Below are 24,225 nucleotides of genomic sequence, written 5' to 3' on the forward strand. Positions count from 1 at the left end.
CTGCTGTTAAACAAGGGGCAATTTTCTTCCATATAATGTACATGCCCAATTATTCTAGATATCATTTACTACATAATTACTGTTTGATTAATTTTTTGACTTTTCCAGGGTCCCAATGGTCAGCCAGGTAAAGTGGGATTCATCGGTCCAATGGGTGAACTAGGATTACCTGTAAGTACATTAAAGACACAAGTCTGTTCTGTATAAACAGCACAGAAAATGAATAGGCTAAACTTGAAGGGGATGTGTAGTGTTTTTAATGTATTTTTAATATATTATAATCTAGATTTTAAAATAATAAGACAATATATACATATATATATATATATATATATATATATATATATATATATATATATATATATATATATACAGTATATGCTTCCTATGAATATTTGTATTTATATTCTTATATCCAATCAAAAATTTCAGCAATAGGCAACTTTTCACATTTTCCAGTTTAACTGCTGTGTTGAAAATAGCTGCTGTTTACAGAGTTCAATCATTCCAATTTACAGACAGCTCTGCATGAGTCCGAGGAGTCCTGCTCTGTACAAGTGGCTCAATACAGAGTTTCTGTCAGAAAGAGACTAAAGACAAAGAGCTTCTGCTGTTCTCCCTTTGTAGAAAACTTAGAAACTTAGAAAGCTGTGTGTGTCATGGTCCTCCTTAATAAATAATAATTTGCTAATCAAATATTTGATATCAATAGTAAAAACAGATGTAAAATATAGTTTTAAAATCATATAACCTTTAAAAACAATTAAAAATAAGGGAATATCAGAATTATTATATTTTTCGTTTAAAACTCTGACCAGCTGACATTTAGGTATCATCATATTAACAGAACTGAAAGTGACAATGAAGCAAGTGGAGGAGGAATGACTACAGTAAACATTGTGCTTTTCAATCTGCTCTAGAAAATGAAAGTGGTTTTAAAGGTTGAAGGTTTTTCACCCTCATGTATTCTATGCACAAAGGTATAAAAACCTTCAGTATGCAGCTTCCCCCCGCAGCCCCCCCCCCCCCCAATACTTACCTGAACCCAAACCCCAATCCAGTGATGTGCACAAGAGCGGCTGCTCTCCCCAGTCTCTCTCACCTTATTGGCTGAGATACAGCAGCAGGAGCCATTGGCTCCCGCTTCTGTCAATCACAACCAGAAAGCCAATGAGTACAGTGCGGGGGGCTTGGGAACAAAAACGGCTTGCTATGGAAAGACAGAGTGGGGGGGGCTTGGGAGCAAAAACGGCTTGCTATGGGGGCACTGTGGGGCATCCTGAGCAATTCTTCCGCCAGTTGTGGCTGCAATCTTTCTTGGTCTACCTGACCTTGGCTTGGTATCAAATGAGCCCCTAATTTTTCACTTCTTGATAAGTTATTAAACAGTACTGACTGGCATATTCAAGGCTTTGGATATCTTTTTATATCCTTTTCCATCTTTGTAAAGTTTCATTACCTTGTTACGCAGGTCTTTTGACTGTTCTTTTCTACCTCCTCATGGCTCAGTGTCTAGCCTGCTTAGTGCATCCATGTGAGAGCTAACAAACTCATTGACCATTTATACACAGACACTAATTGTGATTTAAAAGCCACAAATGTGGGAAATTAACCTCTAATTGCGACTTTAATCTGTGTGCCACCTTTTGTGTCTGTACCAAGGTCAAACAATCCAAGGTATGTAAACTTTTGATCAGGGTCATTTGGGTAGTTTCTGTTGTCATTATCATTTAAAAAGAGTAAACACAGTTGACTGATAATACATGGCTTCAGCCAAACACTAACCATGAGTGAAAGAAAAGTTTTTGTGTTATCATTTATATTCTCTGAAAAATGGCCAAGAAATCTTAAATTCTGCCAGGGTAAGTTATGAGCACAACTGTATTTGCCTCCTCCCCCCTCTGCTGCCACATTTGGTACCTTTCAGGGGGGAGCAGGTACCTGGTTTTGACAGGTATCCACTCTTTACTTCCGGCTGACTTTGCCATGGCAAAGTCAGCCGGAAGTTCGGCCCCCTCTTTCTTCCCCCACCGCCGGACCATTCACAAAACGCAGCGTGCTTCACGCATGCGCAGTAGGGAACCGGCTGTGAAGTCTCAAGGCTTCACTGCCAGTTTCCCTTGGCCGAAATGGCAGCAGCACCACCCAAGAGCCGATTGAAAAATCAGCTTGGGTGAAGACAACGCTGGATTCGTGGACAGGTAAGTGTCCTACTATTAAAAGTCAGCAGTTACAGTTTTTGTAGCTGCTGACTTTTAATTTTTTTTTGAAGGAGCCTGGAGCTCCGCTTTAAAGATGACTGCTGCACATCTAAATGAATGAATACTCAGTTTAACCCTGTCCACACTGCAAAAGAATAATATAGCAGCAACAAAGGAAGAAGTTCCACAGCAGTTATCAGCTACAGTCCAGGTTACAAGTGCTCTAACCAACATCAACCAATTGATTGGTCATTATAGGGAAATGCACTTGACAAACCCTTTCTGAATAAGCCTGAGCAATTTAGAACTACTGTAAAGTTACAAGCAGTGCTACGGAAGAATATGCTAATGTATTTCCTTTCTATTTTAAAGCTAAATTTCATGTTTACATAAAAAAAACTCACCCTTTGCCCCAGCCAACCCAACTTCCTAAGGCCCCCACCACAGCTAGTGTTAAAAAATAAAAGCATACATAACTTTCATCAAGCAGCCCTCTGGTCACCCATAGGTCACAGGCTCTTCCTCTTTTTGTCTGGCAGCAGCAGTAGCATGTCCTTAATCCTGCTCTGAACAGCATTCATGTAATGATATTTCATATAGTAGTACAGCAAGCTCAGACTATGATGTACCCAAAGGTGGCTGAGAGGAGATGGGTTGAATGATAATCAGCATAATTCAACCCACAAAACTAGCAACCTCTAGCTGCAGAAAGGAAAAAAATGGGGCGGAGGCAGCTCTGGATTGGTGAGTATTGCTGCAAAATGTTTTTTTATTTTTACATTTAATAGGCTATTTATTTTTATTTTTTTTCTGCAGATTTAACTTGTGCCAAGACTAGGCAGACTTAAGTATTTTCATATTCTGAACAAGCAGTAAAAGCACTTTAAAACAAGTCTTTGTTCACCTCTGCAGATATAGGCATTGTGGAAAATTCATTTTCAAAATTCATACATGAGGCACAGAAATCTTATTTTTTTCCTATGGAGAGAAAATCTTGGCAGATGTTTCTAAGATGTAAAAAAAGCTCACTAAAACACCATTTCTGAATCTTTGTAATCTCTGAGGATCTTTGAAAATGAACTACCTCAGAGGAAAATCAGCTTGAGTGGAGGGTGAGTGCTTGTTTTGATGCTTTACTGCTTAAGAATATGTAAACAGTGTAATATACATAGTCTGGGCACAGGTGCAATTTGAGCATATGGTTTTTTTTTTTGTACTGTATTAGGGACAAAATTGACAGTGGCAGAATTATGGAAACAGGCACCTGTTTAATAATGACCTTCTTACCTTATGGAATTGTTTTTACAGGGGCCACCGGGACCACCTGGATCACCAGGACCACCAGTAAGTTTTAACAGGCCAAAATTGTTTGTACCATATATTAAATTATATATCTGTTATACACTACAACATAACACTCACCAAGCAATTTATTAGAAACACTATACTAGTAGTATAGTAGTAGGGCCTCTCTTTGCTTTCAGATGAGCCTATTTTTTGTGATATTGATTCCAAATCCCACAAAGAAATCTGTCAGTTTGACAGCAGAGCCTGAGAACTAGAAAGACGCACAGATGGTTACTAGCACAGGTCATTGTCTGTGAGGATGGAACGTTCATAAGATGGTTATTGTGACAATTCTGTATAAGTTTTACTATGAGCAACATTACTGCATTTTCAGCCTAATATAAGTGGATGGTAGTTGCAAGACCCAAGGCTTTTATACATACCGACAATTGCTCTCCTTTACAATCAAACCATCCGTTTGTCATTTTTCTAGCGCTACATTATTTTCATATACAAAAAAACTGTTAAAGTTTCTCTAAACCCAATAACAAAATGTATATTAAATGCACAAACAAGTAAAAGGATTAAGCCGGCAACTTTGTAGTCCATATAGTGATTTTAATGGTTGGTTACATGAAGTGACGGGCAAAATAGCTGACGTGTTTCAGCAACAGCCTTGGTTGTAGCATGTTACGACTAAAGCTGTTGCCGAAACGCATCAGTGGTTTTGCCCGTCACTTCATGTAACCAACCATTAAAATCGCTATATGGACTACAGAGTTGCCGGCTCAATCCTTTTACTTGTTTGTGCTGTGGTGTGTAAGGACACACTGAGCCTGAGCACCTGAAAGAAGATCTTGCAAATTGAACTGGGAGTTCCCCGTTGTGTGCGCTGTCTCTCTTCAAACTTACCTGATGTATAATAAATGCAGCTTGCCAGTTTTTATATGGTGGATGTTTTACTTTTGTCTCTTATTTTTACCTGGTGATCCTGACAGTTAGACACTCCCTGTCCTAGGGTGACAATACCTACCCTAGGCTGCTTTCTCAATTTCTACTACATAAGTTTACTCTTTTTCCTTATCTTCATAACATTGGAGGTTGGGGGGAATGGGTTTTGTAGTTCACAGAAAAGAACTAGTGAGAATTGATAACATTCTTTGGGATTACAGTTCAGTTTTTATGTTGTGCCTCTGTAGCATTCCTGGTTGTGATTGTTACATTGTATAATATGAGATACACCTCTTTCCAAAAAATCCAGTTGTATGAACCTATAATAATAAAGTCCCTGTTGCCTGTGCAATGCTTGTTGACAGAATAACTGCACTGTACATTTTGCAACATTTATTTTTTGGCCCCCTATAGGGCATCCCTGTAGTCAAGATGAATTATGCTACTAATTAGTTTATGTGACAGGTTAGCTAGTTGTCTGCAGGGTATAATTGGGGGCTTTTGGAGAAGTTTCATGCTCTGCTATGATGGGTTGCAAGCTCTCTGATTATGTTCTGTAAATCTTCTAGTGCTGGATTGTACATAGTTACAGACTTATTCAGCTATTTATCTTTTTTTTTTCTTTTTGAATTGTAGAATACTTGCCCTTTGGTTTTAACAAGTTAGAAATCCCTCTTTCTTGAATAACATCAATTAAAAGGGAACTGTAGGTTATGAAGCTTTTAGATTACCAGGCCACATGTATAGAGATGAGAAAAAAAAGTTTTGAATAGATAAGAATTTGAAACCCTGCCAAGTTTGTATTGCTTGAAGTGGTAGATTGAAGGCGCTGGAACTTTAAGTAGATATTATTTTCATGGTATTGGTGAAACTGTACAGATTATATGTGGGATGCTTCCATGAACTGAGGAACTGTCACAAAAACCTTGAAATGTCAAAATAATATTTGAATCTGAAGATCGAAGAACTATACTGTATTAAAATACTGGAGTCTAAAATAAGCTTTTATTCACAATGTAAGATAGGTACTACAGCAAATGCATTTCGGGGACCTCATGCCATCCCCTTCATCAGGGCTTAAAATATATGGAACCTACTGGTGTGGTGTCAAAGCTGTTATCAAAACTCTGACAGCTACTGAACGTTTCCAAGTTCCTTCTATGCAAAGTTGTAATAACAGTTTTGAAACCACACCAGCGGGTCCACATAGTTTAAGCCCTGATGAAGGGGATGATGTCAAGTCCCTTAAATGCTTTGGCAGTAGCACCTATTATACATTGGGAATAAAACCTTATTTTTGACTCCAGTATTTCAGTGCTGGGCTTTAATCTTCAAGCTCAAAAATCAAGTTTGTATTGCTGTCTCTGTCAATGCTAGGTAAATGTACCCCTCTTTTCCTTCAGTTTGCCCTGGAGATCATTTTTATTTAGTCAGAAGTTAATGGCACATCCAAAAATGTATAATTGTCACCAGAACAATAGGTGGGTATAAATATGCCATTGAGTGCACGGAGGAGATTTACTAAAACTAGAACACTCAGAATCTCATGCAGCTGTGCATAATATCCAATCAGCTTCTAACTTTAGTTTGTTCAGTTAAGCTTTCACAATAAAACCTGAAGGCTGACTGTTTTTTATGCACAGCTGCACCAGATTTTGCATGCTCCCGTTTTAGTGAATCAACCCCACAATGTTCTGGTGACAACTGTCTAAGAGGGAAATACCCCACGCATTTGGCTTTTCAGGACAAACACCGAAGGAAAATTTCTCCAACTGGAAAAAGGCAACAGAAAATAAACTGAAGTGTTTTAACCCTTTCCCACTCTTTCTAAAACTCCCAAAAAAATGTGGTTACACATAACCTTTATGTACTACCAGGAAAAAAAGCACTTACATATTAACTGCAAAATCTGTACTACAAAGCTAAAAGACATACAAATAGCATCCCAGTTATATAGTACGTGTGTTAAAAATAACATAGAAACAGAGATATAATACTCATCAAACTGAAAAAAATACATGTAATAATCTGGTAATAGCTATAGACAGAAGAATAGCATTGTGACAATAATAGCAATTAGGGCTTTTTTTTCTCATAGAATAGGTGCAGGACCCCCCCCCCTTCTGAGTCACTTCTTGTCTCCACCCCCTACCCACCTCTGAGCAACGTTCCTTGGTTTCATCCTCCACCCCACGCCCCCCCCCCCCCCCCCAGTACTGCCCCTTTTAGAGAATACAGAGCCAAGTATCATTTTGTGGTGCTAAGTAATTTGTATGGGATTTGTTAATGATAACAAGAAAATTAGTAAAATAGATCCCCCACAGCCAGCAGCAATAGACCCCCCCCCAGAAACAATAGATTTGATCAAAAACAATAGACCCCCCCAGCAACAATGGACCCCCACAACAAAATACCACCCCAGCAGCAACAACAGATGCCGCCAGCATCAATAGACTCTCCAGCAGCCAGCAACAATAGACCCCCCTTTGTCAATAGTAGATCTCTTCCAGCAATAATTGACCCCCAGCAACAATAGACCCCCCACCAGCAACAATAGACCTCCCAGCAACACTAGATTGCCACTCAAAAATAGATCCGCTCCAGCAACAATAGATCGCCCAGCAGCCAGCATTAATAGACCCTTCAGCCCACCGCAGCACCCCTTGCCAATACACACAGTAAATTCAGTGCTGGAGGTGCCGGAACTGCATTCCCCTGTGTTCCTGCTGAAAAGAAGCCCTGATAGCAATTATCACAACCAGAATCTCTGTAATGCTACTGTAAAAAATTTGTAAAATAAGGACATAAATATTACACTTATTAGGCTTCATGCATGCTGAAACTTTTCTAAACGCCTCTATCCTGGCAGGAGAAAGCAGCTTTAAAAAAGTGTTTAGATGTGTTCAGGCCCATCAAGCAATTTGGCATTCATTCATTTCATTGGCTGGAATATTAGTTTATTTTGACAATTGAAATGAATGAATGCTCAAGAGTTTAAGAGCATTTAGATGCGCTTACATACATTTCAGCAAGCAAGGCATTTTTTTTGCAGCAAAACACTCCTCTGCTCCTTTCCTGAATGTGCTGGCCCTGGGTTTTGTTTTTTTCTGCCTCTAAATGCCTCTGCCCCTTAACTCCTGTAAACTAAACACCTATGTGTGCATGGACACATAAGCTAACAAAGAGGGGCATTTATAGGCAGAAAAAAATACATCAAATGCCCTTAAAAGCTGTGTTTTGACCAAGTGTGCATGAGGCCTTACAGCGAGCATCTGTAAATGTTTCATTTTGCTACATGAGAATGTTTTTCACCTGCTGTAAGTATGTTTAATAATACATTTCAACTTAATTTCCATACAGTATTTTCTGACTTTATATGTGTCTTTTTATAGGGCAGCAAAGGGATTGGATTTTTTGGACAGAAGGGAGAAATGGTAAATAACTTATTCTTCGTATAAAAAAAAAAAAAAAAAAATTGTTTATACAGTTATGTCATACAGGTGGCAGAGGGCTGTTTTTTAGTAGTTGACAACAGATCCGGAAGTCAACAGATATTAGATCTTCTTCTTGTTTGATTACCAAGTTCTATTGAAAATCACATCACCCATTCAGACTATGCATTGTGTTGATACATGTGTTGTAATGTACAGCATCATCATGCATTATGTTGCACTGCATTAAGGCAACCCTCTAATGTGCTGGCAGAACACCCTAATACACTGACCCTTGATTTTAATGCAGCAATGCAGTGTCAGTTTATTGCCTGCTACTGTAACAGAGTGAAGGGCTTTATTTTAAAATGAAACGGCATCATAACACACTGCAACATTGTTCCTATGTTTTACTGAATGTGACACCAGTGCAAAAACGTACAGTGTTTCCCTGAAAATAAGCCCAGGATTTACACTAATTTTGGCAACAAAAGACACAGTAGGGCTTATTTTCGGGTTAGGTCTTATCATGTTATGTGCTGCCTTCTCTCCCCCTCTCCCTCCCTGCCTGTCAGGAATCGGCAGTCAAATCAAGTAAAAGTGCTTGTAAAATGCTAGAATCCACTCTACTACAGTATTATATAATATGTGTTATGTTTCTGTAATATAATTTTATCAAATACAGTGGCGGCCCGTCCATTAGGGGCGCCGGAGCGCCACCCCCTCTATCTACAGCCGCCACCCCCATGCTATATTAACGGATGCTATTTTGACAGGACACCACCACCCCCTGTTCATGCGTCTGGCCCCTTTCAGGATGCCGGGCACATGAATTACAGCGGCGGGAGTGTTTTTTTAAAGCACCTGATTAATAGGCTCCAAAATAGGGTGCGCAAGCCCACCCAGGTGTTACAACAGCGAATGAATATTCGCTATTGAAACACTGATCCTCAATCCGGCCAATCAGAAGCAGGTCTGAGACCCATTTTCCAATTGGTCGAAAAGAGAAGAGTCCCAATTGCCGCCGAGGAGGAGGAGGGAGGAAACGGAAGCCACCGCAATGCCCGTGGAGAGCAGGGGAAGGAAAATCCGTCTGCGCCACCAAGCAAGGGAAGCTTGGGAGAAGCGCTGCCCACCATAGATGGGGTAAGTGCACCAGACCCACCCGACCGATCGGAGGGATGGTACTGTTTGCCGCCCCCCCAAAAAGAATTACCACCATCCACCACTGGTCAAACACTTTCTTATAGCGTCACTCTGCACTTCTGTGACCCGCTGGAGCCCTCTTTCCTGCTCCGAGCACTGCAGAGGGGGGCCAAGATCCCCCGCTGACAGCTGGGAGAAGAGGAGGAGAGCAGTGGGAGGTCAGCTGAGCGCTGAGTGGCTCTGTACCGAAGGTATTTGACACAAATATATTACAGAAACATACACAGTCTACATTATATATGACTGTAATAGAGTGGATTCTAGCATTTTACAAGCACTTTAAATTAGGGCTTATTTTCGGGGTAGGGCTGATATTGCAGCCCTCCCCGAAAATCACAGAAGGTCTTATTTTCAGGGTAGGTCTTATTTTCATGGAAACACGGTAAATAGCCCCTTAGTGTCTCAGAACAATGTCATACAGAAAACTGGTACAGAGTTCCTTATTCTTTGTTCTATATCATTGCTGTTACTTCTTATTACATATTATTTATTATTAAAACAAGTTAAATATTGTATGACATTAAAGTGCATCTCTAGGTAAAACCTTTTTGTTTTAAACTTTGAAGAGAATGAGGTAGGATTAAATCCTCTGTCAAGCTTTTTTTGCTGATTGTGCCCCATTCGGGAAATTCACCCCTCTATTTTTACTGCCAATTATTTTCACTGAGAAAGTAAATGGAAATGCCAAGTTTCCGAGCTGTCCAACAAGAGGTAAGAAGAAATCTTCCAATGGGGACACATGTTTCTGGGGACAACTGTCTAAGAGGTGAATCTCCCCCCCAGTTTGAGAATTTCGTTTAACTTTCTGTTTCTCTGGAGCAGGAAGTGTAGGGAAATTTACCCAACAGTACATGGACATCAAAAAATTTAATAAAATGTAAATGACAGGAGTTTTTACCCTTCCCTACTCTATAAAAAAAAGGTTTGGCTATACATACACTTTAAACATATTTTGCAAAATCACTTTGTTGTGCCTGGACATTCCATTCTCGCACTTAAAATCTTGCCACTCAAAGGCCTGCTAGACTAAAAAGCCAATATTCTACCTGTGTTGCAGAGAACCTTGTGCTTTTGCGCTTCCTCATAGTAGCCCCTAAGCCACCTCTCCATTCAGCTTACTGTAAGCACAGAAAGAATGTAGGTAATGTGCTCTGGCGCTGCTCTCTCTTCCTCTACTCTACCAATGAGTAAGCTCTCTAGTACCTTTTTTTAAATTTGGCCTTGCGTTTATGACAAGCTTTATTATAAAGTTGATTGTCTGCTAATCCAATTAATATTGATTTCTCCTAGTAATCTATTTCTAGTAAATGGTGCATATGTATCCCTTATTTTCATATAATTATCTTGACCGCATAATATTTCTTTCCTGTTACATATATTTAGTTATAAAAGAGCAGACTATCTGGGGACTTCATAAAGGGTGCCCTTTTAGAATTCCCTCAGAGCCCAGTAGCAAAAGAGACAGATAAATTAATCTGTGGATGCTAGCACCAAGGAAGGAGTGTCCATATTGGACTGGGTGTGTTCCCTCCCATCCAGGTCCCTGCTCCATCACACTGACCAGGACAAGACTGAGGAGTTTAAAAACAGAGGTGGGCAGAGCCTGATGGGGTCCCACTGCTGTGCACTGTCAATCACAGGCAAGATGGACTTGATGGGGAACTAGTCTCAGAGTTCCCCATCAGCCTCCGCCCACCCAGCAGGTGCAGCAGCCCTGAATTTAGGTTGTCAGCTGTGTGGAACCTGATGGGGAATTGTGAGAGACTAGTTCTCCGTCAGGTCCGCATTGCCTGCAGTTAGAAGATTCCAAAGCTGCTATTCGACCGAATAGTGGCTATGGTTGCGCCCACTACAATCTACCATAAATCACAGACCTGATGGAGTAACTAGCCTCTCACAGTTCCCCAACAGATTCCGCCTACTGTTAGTTCATTGGTTATTAAGACATCCCTTGTCCTACAGCCAATGTTGCCAATGTGAAACATATTCATAAAGTAATGGACACACAACACCCTCCTCCAATGTGCGCCCACTTTGTGTTGATCTTAATTACTGCCAGTTTGCATATCTGTAAACCTGCAGTAATTCCTTTAGAATCTGTTACATACATAATGACAGATTCTAAAGATGATAGTAGTAAAAACTACTTGAATTTGGCATGCGTGTCAGTACCTGTACCAAAACTGGTGCAAGGCTTTCATGAATTAGGCGTAGGCCATATTAAAGGGGCTGTACAACCCAAAAAAATACTTTACTGCTTTATTGAATTCCACTGTATGTATTTTAAAGCCATATTCTTAATATTGTTGTGTAATTACAGGGTGACCCAGGCAAGCCAGGGCCCCCAGGTGTTCCATGCCAAACACAGGTGATTAAATTATATGTTATAGTGAACGTGCAAGTTATTCACTGTATTTATGCACATGATACATTTTATGCCAGTCTGTGTTGAGAACAAATGGAAATTGATTGCGTTTCACTAAAACGTACGCATTGGGGTTGATTTACTAGAGAGCGCAAAGTTTGGTGCAGCTCTGCATAGAAACCAATCAGCTTCCAGGATTTTTGGCAAAGCTTAATTGAACGAGCTGAAGTTAGAAGCTGATTGGCTACCTTGCACAGCTGCACCAGATTTTGCACTCTTTTAGTAAATCAACCCCATGGGGTTCATTTTTCTAAAAGTGCAGAGCATTTTCATCATTAAGTAAAAAAAATGTAGGCTGTGCTTATTTCAATCATATACATAGCATAAATTATGTTTTCTTTTCTTGCACATAATTGGGCTTTCTTTGCAAAGTGAATTTCCAACCAAAATAATTTTAAAAGCTATTTATTTTTTTGCTAATGTGAACACTTACCTATTATGTTGTTTTTCAATATGTTGAATATATCCTTTCTTCTTGAACCATGTGACCCTGTTGCATTGCTTTCCTGTGTGAAAGTTGCTCTTTTACCTAAAAGGCTCTATTGGAACTTGCGCACGCTCCCTGGAGAAACTGCAAAAATACTGGTGCTGCATTCACAGACACACAGGCAGCCTGAGAGCATTTAATGAAGCAGATTGTAAGCACTACTCATGTGTGAGGGCATTATGATGTTTGGGACATGTAGTCCCAAGGACGGGGATCGGGAGGCTGGGAAAAAAGTAATGAGTGTGCGTCCCCCAACTGGAAGTTCAGGGAAGCTGCACACGGGAACCCAACACTTTGGCTGGGATAAAATATAAGAGTAGTAGGTTTTAACACTTTTTAAAAAAATGAAAACATGTATTGTGTTGTGCTAAATTATTTTATACGGATTATATAGATTGATTGTTATTTACAAAAAAACTGAGCTTTTAGTACAGTGTTACATTCAATTCTTTAAACCTGAGGACAGAATTCCCGACTTTTGTTGCAGAAAACAATGGGCACCAGTCTCTTTAGAACAGATAAAGAGTTTATTAGGGCACAATAAACTCAAGGAGAGGGTTAGGTCACAGGATACCCAAAAAGAATCCAACAATGACACCAGGTGTCTCTGCTACCAACAATCATTACAGAAATAAGAACTTTTAAACTAAGACTGGTAATCTGTACTCTTCAGGCAATGTCAACCGACAGCAGATTGTACTCATTTGTCCAGTAAACTCTTCAGCAGTGAAGCTCTTTCCGCTTGTACTGCAACAAGGATTCAGCTTCATTCCTCCTGTATGTACCCTCCAGCAGGGCAGTGCAAGTCACTCAGGCCCAATCTTTGCTTTACCCTTCCCTGGCAGTGGCCTGAGAGGCAAAGACCTCCAACACCTTTTCTTATGGCAACAGCCCAGGAGGCAAGAGCCCAAAACCCTCCTGGAAAGCCATTCCAAATATTTATATCCTTCCCCAGCATGTACCAGTGTCAATAAACCTCCTAATGGCTGGCCAGGGAGACATTCCTAACTCAGCAACATTGTTTGTTATTACAATATCTGCTGAGAAACATTTACCTGCAACAGGCATAAGCAAACAATATGCCCAAGCTTAGAGAAAATTCAATAAAGCAAAACTATAACAATTCAAGCCAAGGCTGACTACAGCCGGACTGCAATGAGCTAGTCACGCTACTGCTTAGGGCACGGTCCTTACATTTCAGATTAATAGATTTATTAAGTTACACGTTTTCGCTTATTCTACTGTGTGAAGGCTTCAAAGAAAAGGATTAAAGATAACATGAAAATGCTCATGGCATTTTATTAACTTTTCAATAGAATGAAGAGTTAAAAGACGCTGAGGGCAAGCAGCAATCTTAAAAGAAGTTGTACAGGAATTGCTAAAGGATGAAGATGTAATGATGGGTTTCTTCACAGTGATAAATGGACAGGAAATGGAGGCCTTCCTTAATCCTTTATTAGAAAGGAACTGCTATTTTCTTTCTAATAAAAAGGATTGAAAGCAAAAATGAATCGTGCCCATTTCAACACATTGTTAATGCCACTACATCTAAGATTTCTGTGCATTTTCATGCTTGAGAAAGCTAATTTGAGTTATCATTGGAGTAATTCAAGGTGCAGCATGATGTTACTTTTATGTCAACCAATATATGACAATAACTTTATAGACAGTCAACACTATGTAATGAGTTAAAAAGTGGCTGTACAGTAAATATTCACTAGCCATTATTATGACACATAACAAATAAAGGCTATTAGTGTCCCTAAAGAACTGAAGCTTATATTAGTTAAAAGAGGACCATACATTATCGTGGACCCCCCCCCCCCCCCGAAAAAAAAGCCTCAATACTCTATGAAAAGTGTAAAAAAGACATACCTACCTTATACCCTAACTTCTTGACACATTTAGGCACCATTGATGTCGCTAGGCTTTACCGTGGCATCCTGTGAATGCAGAGGATCCCAAATCTCATAGCTATATAGGAGAATGATTTTCCAGGATTTGGGACCCTCGGATATTCCAGGATCCTATGGTGAGGTGCAGTTATGTCACCACCTCTTGGGAAAATGTACCAGAATCCAAGATGTAAGGTAAGGTATTTTTTTTACTATATTTCTTACAATTTAATTGTAATTCCTTATTTTTCAGATTTTTCTTTTTGCTTTCTCTTTACTATTTTAAATAGAAGGTTGCAAGGTAACCATCAAAGCCTGCCTTAAATTGTGCCTACAGTATCCACCAGTGAGATAACGGATTAAAATCATATATCAGCTTTTTCTAGTTAAAGTTTGTACCTGAATACCACAATATATACACCTTTATTATATTATAGAACAATTTTAGTACAGGGTCTGAGGCTAAACATCTTAAACTAGAGTACAAAGGTGTCTGGTGACTTACACAAATGAATGGTCAGATGAAAGTTACACTGTCCCAGGATGGTCTCAGTTCTCCCAGTTGGACCAATGCTCTCTGGTCTTGTGCTCATGAATGTCATTGATCCTGCTCACTGTCTTCTTATTTTCTTTCCCGATTGAACAAAAAAAAATAGGAATAAGGAATAAGACTAGGACATGTAGATGGGACATTTGCCCAATGCCCAATGTGAAGATTCCAGAAAAAGAAAGAAATTAAAGTTGTATATAACCTCTGTTTTTCTGTCCCATACTCCACAGGGTGAACCTGGAACAACAGGACCCACAGGTGCACCATGCCACTTAGAGCAGGTTAAGCCTTCTGATACTTCCATAATAGATTACGTGGTAAGAAACTTCACTGATATAACCTATTCATGAACAAAATAACTTGATTATTCTGCTATTGTATTTCTCCAAATTGTAAGCACAATAGTTCTCATTGGTAGTGATGAATTTAATATCAGACTAGCTATAAAGGTGTAGACTTCATATGTTTATGGTGTTACCTATAAATGGTAATATCCAGTAATATTTTGTACATAGTTTGGCGTCACCTGCAAACACTTAAATTTTACTTTTAATGGCAAACACTATATCCTTTATAAACAGGGTAAAATGTAAAGGCATCAAACTGAAACTAGGGGTACATCATTATTAACCTTAGACCATTCAGAGAATAAATCATTAATCACTACTCTCTGAATATAGCATTTTAGCCAGTTTTGTATCCATTTACAAACTGCATTCTCCAAGCCTATAGACTTTAACTTACACATTAGCTGTGTGTGGAGAACTGTGTCAAACCCTTTGGCAAAGTCCAAGTCAACTATATTCACAACCACCCATTCATCTATGTTCTTGCTTACTTCCTCATAAAAAGAGACCAGATTTGTTTGACAACTTTGATCTGCCGTGAATCCATGTTGTCTATTGCTTATGTAGCACTCACCCATGGAGGGGCTGCTGAGACTATGCCACAGCTTCCCTGCTATTACAGTGGCACCAGTCACACACATACAATCTCACACAAAACAAAACGATAAAAGCAATCTAATGGAGGATAAACTTCTTAATGGAAGAATCCTAAGAGGAACAGGCACACACTACAGTCCAAGAGCTGTCTGGCAACAAGCATCAATAGAGAGATCCTCAGTGAGGGAAGTAAGAGATCCTTATCCAGGCCAGATTTCATCACAGTGTCCCCCAGCAATAATCCATTATCAATCTCTTCCAGGCCCTCAGCCCAGCACCTGCTGAGGCCCAGACTGCAACTTCTTGTCTCTGTAGCTATCTCCAAAGTGCAGCAGCCCCAGGAGAACAGGAACCCTCCCTGGAAAGCACACTCTGCAAAGGCCTCCCAAACATTTATCACCTCCCCAGCCATCTTCTGGACACCTCCTTCTAGGGATAGGCTGGAGCATGATCAGTATTTCTGCTGATCATATGACTCTCCCTAACTTATATTCTTGAATCTTCTTTCCAGAAGCAGATGAGAGAAATCAAACACCCAGCTTGGAAATCATGACCAGACAAAAAAATCACTAAAACAATCACAAAATAGGCTACTGCTCCTGACTGCATACAATGAGGCCAAAAACTAAATTTAGCCAGGCAGCCTAACTAGAGGAAGGTGCTACATTTAAAATATTTTTTTCTAGCAAAAACTTTTCTATGTGTCTTTTATCAAACTCTAAACTCTCAAGTATCTTCCCGTCTATAGAAGTTAAACTACCTTGTCTGTAGTTACTAGGTAAAGACTTTGACCCTTTTTTAGCCAATCTTGTGGCACTGAGTAAGTCATTAAAGAGTCTCTAAAAATTTGTAACAATGGTTTTGAAGGGGCGTGGCCTGACCTAGCATGGAGACAGTCGCCTAATCCCTAGGCTCCGTCCGTCACAGGAGAAAGCCGCTGAAATTGTGAGGTACTTTTGCACCGCACCCACAACCGATTATGGGGACGGCTTCCTGGACCTCCTCGGCATCCCGCTCGAGGTCCCCGAGAGACCTAGGCGACACACAGGGGTAGAATATCCCCGAGATGTTCCGGACGGGTAGAGGCAATATGGCGCCCTCCCGCCACACACAGAGACGCTCCGCACAACCCCCCTCTCAGCCGCAACAGTCACCCACTACACCACCTCAGGCATTACCTCCGTTATCATCTCCATCTTTAACTCCCTGCTCAACCGTCCTGCCCACACCCCTGTTGAAATGGAGCGTGTACACCACGCACTTCGCCCCAAAGGCAGAGAATCAGATCCTCCAAGGGATATTATATGCTGCATTGTGGATTTCAGATTGAAAGAAGAAATCCTCAAAATGGCGCGGGGCAGACCACAGATAATACATAATGGCGCACAAGTGCAAATCTACCAGGATCTGTCAGGAATCACACTCCAGCACAGGCGAGACCTGAAACCCCTGTTGGAAGCCCTAAGGGACAGACAGATAATGTACAAGTGGAAGTTCCCCTTCTGTCTCTCCGCCTCCACACATGGACGCACAGCATTCCTCAAGGTCCCTGAGGACCTTCCACATTTTTGTGCCGCTCTCGGCATCCCCTTGATACCAGTACCCAATTGGTACGCTGCATTTCGCCCCCGCAACTACACAAGAGGGATGGATAGAGAAGACCCCATGGAAACACAAGCACCTCTCCTCAGCCGGAGACGTTCTCCCTCTGTGCGCAGAAACCACACGGCCCACCGCACACACTACCGCGCCAACAGCCCAGATGTCTCCCCCAGATCCCGGGGCCCACGTAGGGGTCGGAATAGGCATGTTTAATCAGCCCCCACGGCTGACGGAAGGCACTGGCTGAAATACCTGAGCCATTCCGCAATGCACACAGTTTAAGTTTCAAGTAACTTTTATTGTTGTTTTTTCTCTTACACCTTTTTTCGTTTTACGGGACCTGATATTGGAAGGTCCATTCGGAACATCAGCAGGTCAGACCAGCCGGTTCCATGGGATGATAGGCTCCCTTATCCTCAACACAGCACCAGCGATATGTCACCACTCGACCGCCTTCGGACCTCGCCCAATCAACACTCCCTCTTCTCAAGCCTCAGTCATGATGCCCGTTATCCCCGCCTACTAATGCCTGATACCAGCCTGCAGCTCAGACCCGCAACTACAACACCCACAAGGCATCACGACGCCGAACTCCGCCCTCACCCCTACGTGTTCTCACGCAACCAGAGGCTACACGTCCGTACACCGATAAGAAGAGCCGCAGTAATCGAAGGAGCACAACGCACCGGCCCTGGAAACGACATGCTTCTTCACTGACCAGTACAGCTGTTGCACGAACGGAGACTCCAACATCGCCGCGGTCTAAACGCCGACACTCTCCTACAAGCTGAACCAGAGGCGTCACACAGTGGCGAACTTTACCCGCCGCTCACTGCAGACTGCTGATCACACCAGGCGGATATGATCTACACCAACACATACAGGAGTATGAACTGGCCGGTACACCCACCTCATGGTTTTACTGTTTATGGTTTAATGATGCCCATGTCTGTCGGTTCCGGATTGTAAGCGACCACTTATTGCGGTGCTTCAATACCACCAAGGTCTTTTTTTTTTTTTTTAACTACGGCTCCACCCCCTCTTTAATGTTTATTGTTTAGTTTATGCACCTAACAGTGGCACAATGCTACAGATCAGTTTATTCTGGATTCAGAACGTGCCTACCCCCGGGTGTGGTAACTTCCAGTTAACTGCCTCTGGCCCCACCCCCCTCGGCATCGCCTCCCTCCCTTACGGGAAAGGACTGGCACACGGCAAGACCTGACCCGGATGCCGGCAGATTTTTATTTTTTTTTGCCAGGCTTACACCCTAATGCCCCCCAGCACCTAGTTCTGGAAGTTGCCTCACCTAAGGGCTTACCCATAGCATGTTGTTTTAGTGTGTTATTATCTAGCTGGAACAGACTCTCTCTGACCGCATTAGACCTCAATGTAGACTGCTGACCCTGCAACACAATCTCACCGTATGTAACCCAATAATCTACCTAGCACACTCACTACTCGCACCTCAGTCATCAGCTTCAGGTTCTCCTGGGGCGGAGGGCCTCACTCCTACTCTCACCACTTATCCTCTTCACTCTCTCCGTTGCCTGGTTCTGGTCAACCCCCATACGGGAACACCTGGGGTCGCCGTTTCCCTCAAAGGATACGACACCCTACGCGGGACCTGTACACGACCGATCTATAAATTAGGAGGCTAGTGGACACACAGCTCCACGCCTCTTCGGTTCTCCCCACACCTTACCCACGTTTACAAAGCAAACTAGCTCTACTTTTCAATCGTACCCCCCTAAACGCACACCCCTCCTCCCTTCTCCCCCTCAACCCACGATGGCGGCCAGGACAGACTCTAATTCCACTCAAGGAGTCAAGCCACAAACACCACAATCACTCAAGCTTTATTCGATCAACATAAGGGGTCTAAATACCCCTGAAAAAAGGTCCCAATTACTAACTTCCCTCAAACACTCCAAAGCTCACATAGTGCTAATTCAGGAAACACACTTCCGCACAGATTCCATTCCTAAACTGCAAAGCCAATACTTCCCCACGACAATTCACGCCTCCAATATAGAGGCAAAATCGAAAGGGGTTACAACCCTCATCTCCAATCAGTGTCCATTCCTGATCACAGACACACTGAAAGACCCACATGGACGATACCTTTTTATAAAAGGCACTCTCCATCAGCTACCCTACACCATCGCTAACATTTACGCTCCCAACAAGGGCCAAGTCGCCTTTTTCAAAACGACTCTGCAATTGCTAGCTAGCTTCCAGGTCGGTACCCTCATCGTCGGTGGCGATTTCAATATCCCGCTGACCCCAGCGATGGACACCTCCAACGGGTCTTCCTTCCTCACATACAGGGCCTTAAGAGCCATTAAACTACAGCTCAATAATCTTCTACTTCACGATACGTGGCGCACCATGCATCCCAAGACAAGGGATTACACATACTTCTCACCGTCGCACGACAAATATTCTAGACTAGATCACTTCTTCATCTCCCAGAACGACCTGACCAACCTAACGAAAGCTACCATAGAACCGTCCATACTATCTGATCACAACCCTATCTCTATGACCTTACAATTAGCGACCATGAACACAAAAACGTGTATTTGGCGTCTCGATAGCTCCCTACTGACAGATGAACTTAACGTAAATAGACTGTCCAAATGCTTAACTGACTTCTTTGCTAACAACGACACTCCCGACGTCACACCTTTGAGCGTATGGAATGCACACAAATGTGTCATTAGGGGCGAGCTCCTCTCTATCTCCGCTAACCGCAACAAACTCAACCGCACACACATAGCTGATCTAACCGCACGTATACACGCGCTCGAGCAGGCACACAAAGCCTCCGTCGCTGATGCTTTGCTAACTGAATTAACACAGGCGAGAGAGGAACTTCTAGAAGTCTTAAACAAATCGTTGAAACGTAAATTCATGCTGACTCAAAAATTATATTATGAATTTGGGAACAAATCCAGCAAATTATTAGCGAGGGCATTGCAATCCAAAAAGGCCTCACATACTATTTATAAAATCTCCAACTCAGCTGGCGATTCGTTTTCTAGAAACGAGGAAATCTCCCAGCAATTTGTCCAATACTTCAGCAAATTATACAATTTGACACCGTCTCATCACGCCGACGATCCTTCTAACCGGAAAACTGCTCTCCAGAATTTTCTTACACAATACGGACCACAACCTCTCTCCACTGAAGACGCCCAATCCCTAGACGCCCCACTCTCCACGGAAGAACTACTTATAGCGCTACGACAAATGAAGATAGGAAAAAGCCCCGGTCCTGACGGCCTTACGGCATGCTACTACAAATCCTTCCCTTCCATCCTTATTCCACGCCTAGCGAAAGCTCTCAATGCTCTATCACCCTCAACACACACACACAACGACATGCTCACAGCACACATTACACTCATCCCCAAAAAAAGATAAAGACCCCACTCAAGTGATGAATTACCGTCCCATCTCTCTGCTCAACGTGGACCTCAAATTATTCGCGAAAGCATTGGCTAACCGAATCTTACCTTTCATACCATCTCTGATCTCACTAGAACAGGTTGGCTTTGTTCCTGGTCGTGAGGCTAGGGACAACACCACTAAAGCACTGAACATACACCACTGGCTCACGAAAACGTCCACCAAAGGGTTCTTTCTGTCGTTGGATGCAGAGAAGGCGTTCGACAGGGTAGCATGGGGTTACATGGAGGCCACCCTCCAGGCGGTGGGCTTACCTCCGCGCATGCTCACCATGATTCTGGCCCTGTATGCCTCCCCTACGGTCAGGCTACGAGTTAACGGCACACTGTCAGACGCCTTCTCTGTCTCCAATGGAACCCGTCAAGGGTGCCCCTTGTCCCCACTTATATTTATACTAACCCTTGAACCCATGCTCCGCAAATTAAGGGACAATCCCACTATTAAAGGAGTTGACATACACCACAAATCATACAAGCTAGCTGCATATGCAGACGATATATTACTGTTCCTGACTGATCCCATTACGACCATCCCCAATCTTCTAGCAGACTTTGAATTTTTCCAAACCCTCTCTAACTTGAGAATCAACTTTGAAAAATCCAAAGCACTTAATATTACCCTAACCTCTGATACGGTGAATCTCTGTAAACTTAATTTCCCCTTCGGCTGGGAGCCATCGGCCATTTCCTACCTCGGAATCCAAATCACCTCAGACCTGAAAAACCTATACACCAGCAACTTCGCACCCATGATCCTGTCCATCCAAGGAGATCTTCAGAAGTGGCACTTGGGATCCTTCTCTTGGTTGGGTAGGATCGCGATACTGAAGATGAACGTTATGCCCAGACTCCTTTACCTCCTCCAAGCCATCCCAATCGGACTACCCCCCGCTTTTTTCTCATCCTACAAACGCATCTGCCGGTCTTTCATCTGGGCATCGAAACAACCGAGACTTAGTTGGGACAGATTAGTCCTCCCCAAAAGATTAGGAGGTTTAGGACTTCCAGATCTTCAAAAATACCAATGGGCCTGCCACTTAACTAGATTAGTAGACTGGCACAAACACCGTCAAGCCAAAGACTGGGTAGAATTAGAAGATTCATTTGCGAGCCTCCCATTAGTCAACTCCCCATGGGTTGATAGCAGACACGTACCAGACACCTTCTTGTCTCACCCCTCCATTGGCACCACCCTTTCAATCTTCAAAAAGGTTTGCAAAACACTTCACATGCTCCCAGCACCGGGTCCCATGACTCCACTAACAACCCGGAATTCCCTCCGGGTCTAGTGCGTAAGGATCCTATCCGAGACACGGCCTTCACCCCAGTAAGGGCCCATGGCTGTTTTCGCAACGGCTCGTTACTCCCCCATGCGGAACTCGAATCGACACTTTCTAATCATCACTTACCTTTCTTTAAATACCTGCAATTGAGACATTTTCTCCAAATGTATAGCAGAGACTCCCCCTACAGCAGAGACCACACCCCTCTTGAACTCCTTTGCCTAGACACTGAACCCCAGGGCCATCTCATCTCCGCCACATACTCCCTTTTGTTCTCTCAGCACATAGTCAAAAATGACAAACTGGTAAAGCAATGGGAATCAGACCTTTCTCTGGACCTATCTCCGCAGGAATGGGACTCCATCTTCACTCTCATGCACAAAGGGTCTATAAATGTCAAAACACAGGAGAACAGATTTAAAGTGTTCTCTAAGTGGTACAGAACACCTGACAAAATCCACAAGTTTCACCCCGCCATTCCCCCAACCTGTTGGAGGTGCGGCTCTGCTAAGGGCACTCTACTGCATATCTGGTGGAGCTGCAGCCTCATTCAGCCATTCTGGCAGGCAATCCACCGATTAATTACCCAAATATCCACCTATTCACCGACTTTCACACCTGAAAGATACCTATTGCACCACACTCCTGTTTCCCCCGGTAGCTACAAAAAATCGCTCACCATACATCTAATCAACGCGGCTAATCTTTGCATCCCAGCCATCTGGAGGTCTACGTCACCCCCCACGATCCAAGAGTGGATCCGGAGGGTAGATAAAATAGCGGAGATGGAAAAGCTTATCTGCCAGGCCAATGACAACCCTACCAAGTTTAACACCACCTGGGCATGTTGGCTGCATTTTCGTCAATCACCCACACAAACCACCCAACCCACTTCCTTCTCAATCACTACTCATTGAGCATATATAGAGCACAATCCTGACTCCCCAACTCCGCCGAGCCGCCCACCCCCTGGGCCCTCCTTCTCCCCCCCCCCATCTCAGTCAAACCCTTACCCCATCTCTTTTCACAGACATAATTGACACTTACTCTCTTGAGCATACTCTCTCACCCTACACACCCGCGACGCAGGTGTGTACTTATCTCAGACAAACTGTCTTTTCCAACATTCTTCTTCAATGAATCAGGTCACTCGGTGGAACCGATTCACAACCCATTATGGTCACCAGTCAACGGTACCACCGATATATCCACTCCCGACCCCGACCCATTCACAGAAATGATCCCTTTCAGGGTGAATGGCCTCGGGATATCTTCACTTAACATTTCCCGATGTGACCGGAGATTCCATGCAGACCCCCCTTCCAGAAGCAACCTCTCAGCACAAGTCTACTGATCTAGGTCTGGAATTTACATGTATTACTTTTGAATGATATGTTCCTGTGATAACGTTGCCAGACTGACGTCTGCCTGTAAACGCTCTCTAATGAACATTGCATAAATACGAAGAATTTGTAATCTCACGGTTTGAGATGTATGTTACATATACTTTGTAAAAGTTGTAAAACCCAATAAAAATCTTCTTGAGAAAAAAACAATGGTTTTGAAATAACAAAGCTCAATTCTTTGAGAACCCGTGTGTGCAAGCCATCTAGTCCAGGTGCTTTATTCACCTTTATTTTATCTAACAGTTTCTGGACCATATCAATATTAAACCATTAAAGGTCAAAATACTCCCACACTATCTCCTATATAAAACAACATCTGAAGGAATATATGTGAAATGGGAATAATAAGTTGCTGCATATCATCTAAAGATGTAAATAATACAGGATGCCAGAATACCTAACTCCTTTGTGCCTAAGGGTAAAACTAATGTTAATTCCTAAGCACAATTTTGCAACTTTGAAATGTGTTAGTAAATCCATACATATCATCACAGCTACTTTGTGCATCCAGGTGGATTATACCTTGTTTTTTTTCACAACAATTTGGGCTTTCATTTGGTGGTAAATGGTCATGGAAAAAAATCTTGACCAAAATGTACTGACCATGACCTTTAACCCTGACCTTTGACTCTGACCTTGACTTTTGTCCCTTACGACCCAAACACTAACCTTGGCACTGACCTAGATCAAACCTTGATCTAGGTATTTTTTCTTTATTTTTTATTGTTTATTCATCTCTCTCTGCGAGGAGAGAGAGAGATGCAACATATATTTTTTCTCCATTCACAGAGATATAAAAACGGGGGTGGGATTCCAAGTGACTGATCACTGTGATAGCCAACCAGAGGCTATCACAGTGATCAGGTGACACGGAACCGGGAGTTCCGGGTCCCGATCGTTAGTATGGGACCCGGGGCTCCTGATGAGGGTGAGACCCCGGTCTCTGTGCTGGGAGCACGCTGTGCGGTGGTGTCAGCACAAAGACAGATTCACATATATGTGGCCCCACAGAAAAAAAGGCCAGTCCAGTGGGGATGCATATATGTGTACTGTTGGTGTGAAGGGGTTAACATCAATAAAATTA

General features: G+C 42.5%; 1 protein-coding gene across 1 annotated transcript in view; it reads left to right on the forward strand.

Moving 5' to 3' along the window:
• Positions 1-24,225, forward strand: part of COL4A2 (collagen type IV alpha 2 chain) — a 312,542-nt gene that overhangs the window by 171,988 nt on the left and 116,329 nt on the right. Inside the window, exons 10-14 of the mRNA XM_073614494.1 lie at positions 109-171; positions 3,510-3,545; positions 7,832-7,873; positions 11,397-11,444; positions 14,664-14,750. Of these exons, the coding sequence (XP_073470595.1) occupies positions 109-171; positions 3,510-3,545; positions 7,832-7,873; positions 11,397-11,444; positions 14,664-14,750 (276 nt within the window). The remainder of the gene's footprint in view (positions 1-108; positions 172-3,509; positions 3,546-7,831; positions 7,874-11,396; positions 11,445-14,663; positions 14,751-24,225) is intronic.

The sequence above is a fragment of the Aquarana catesbeiana genome, linkage group LG02 (assembly GCF_042186555.1).
Source record: "Aquarana catesbeiana isolate 2022-GZ linkage group LG02, ASM4218655v1, whole genome shotgun sequence".
Classification (NCBI taxonomy): Eukaryota; Metazoa; Chordata; class Amphibia; order Anura; family Ranidae; genus Aquarana; species Aquarana catesbeiana.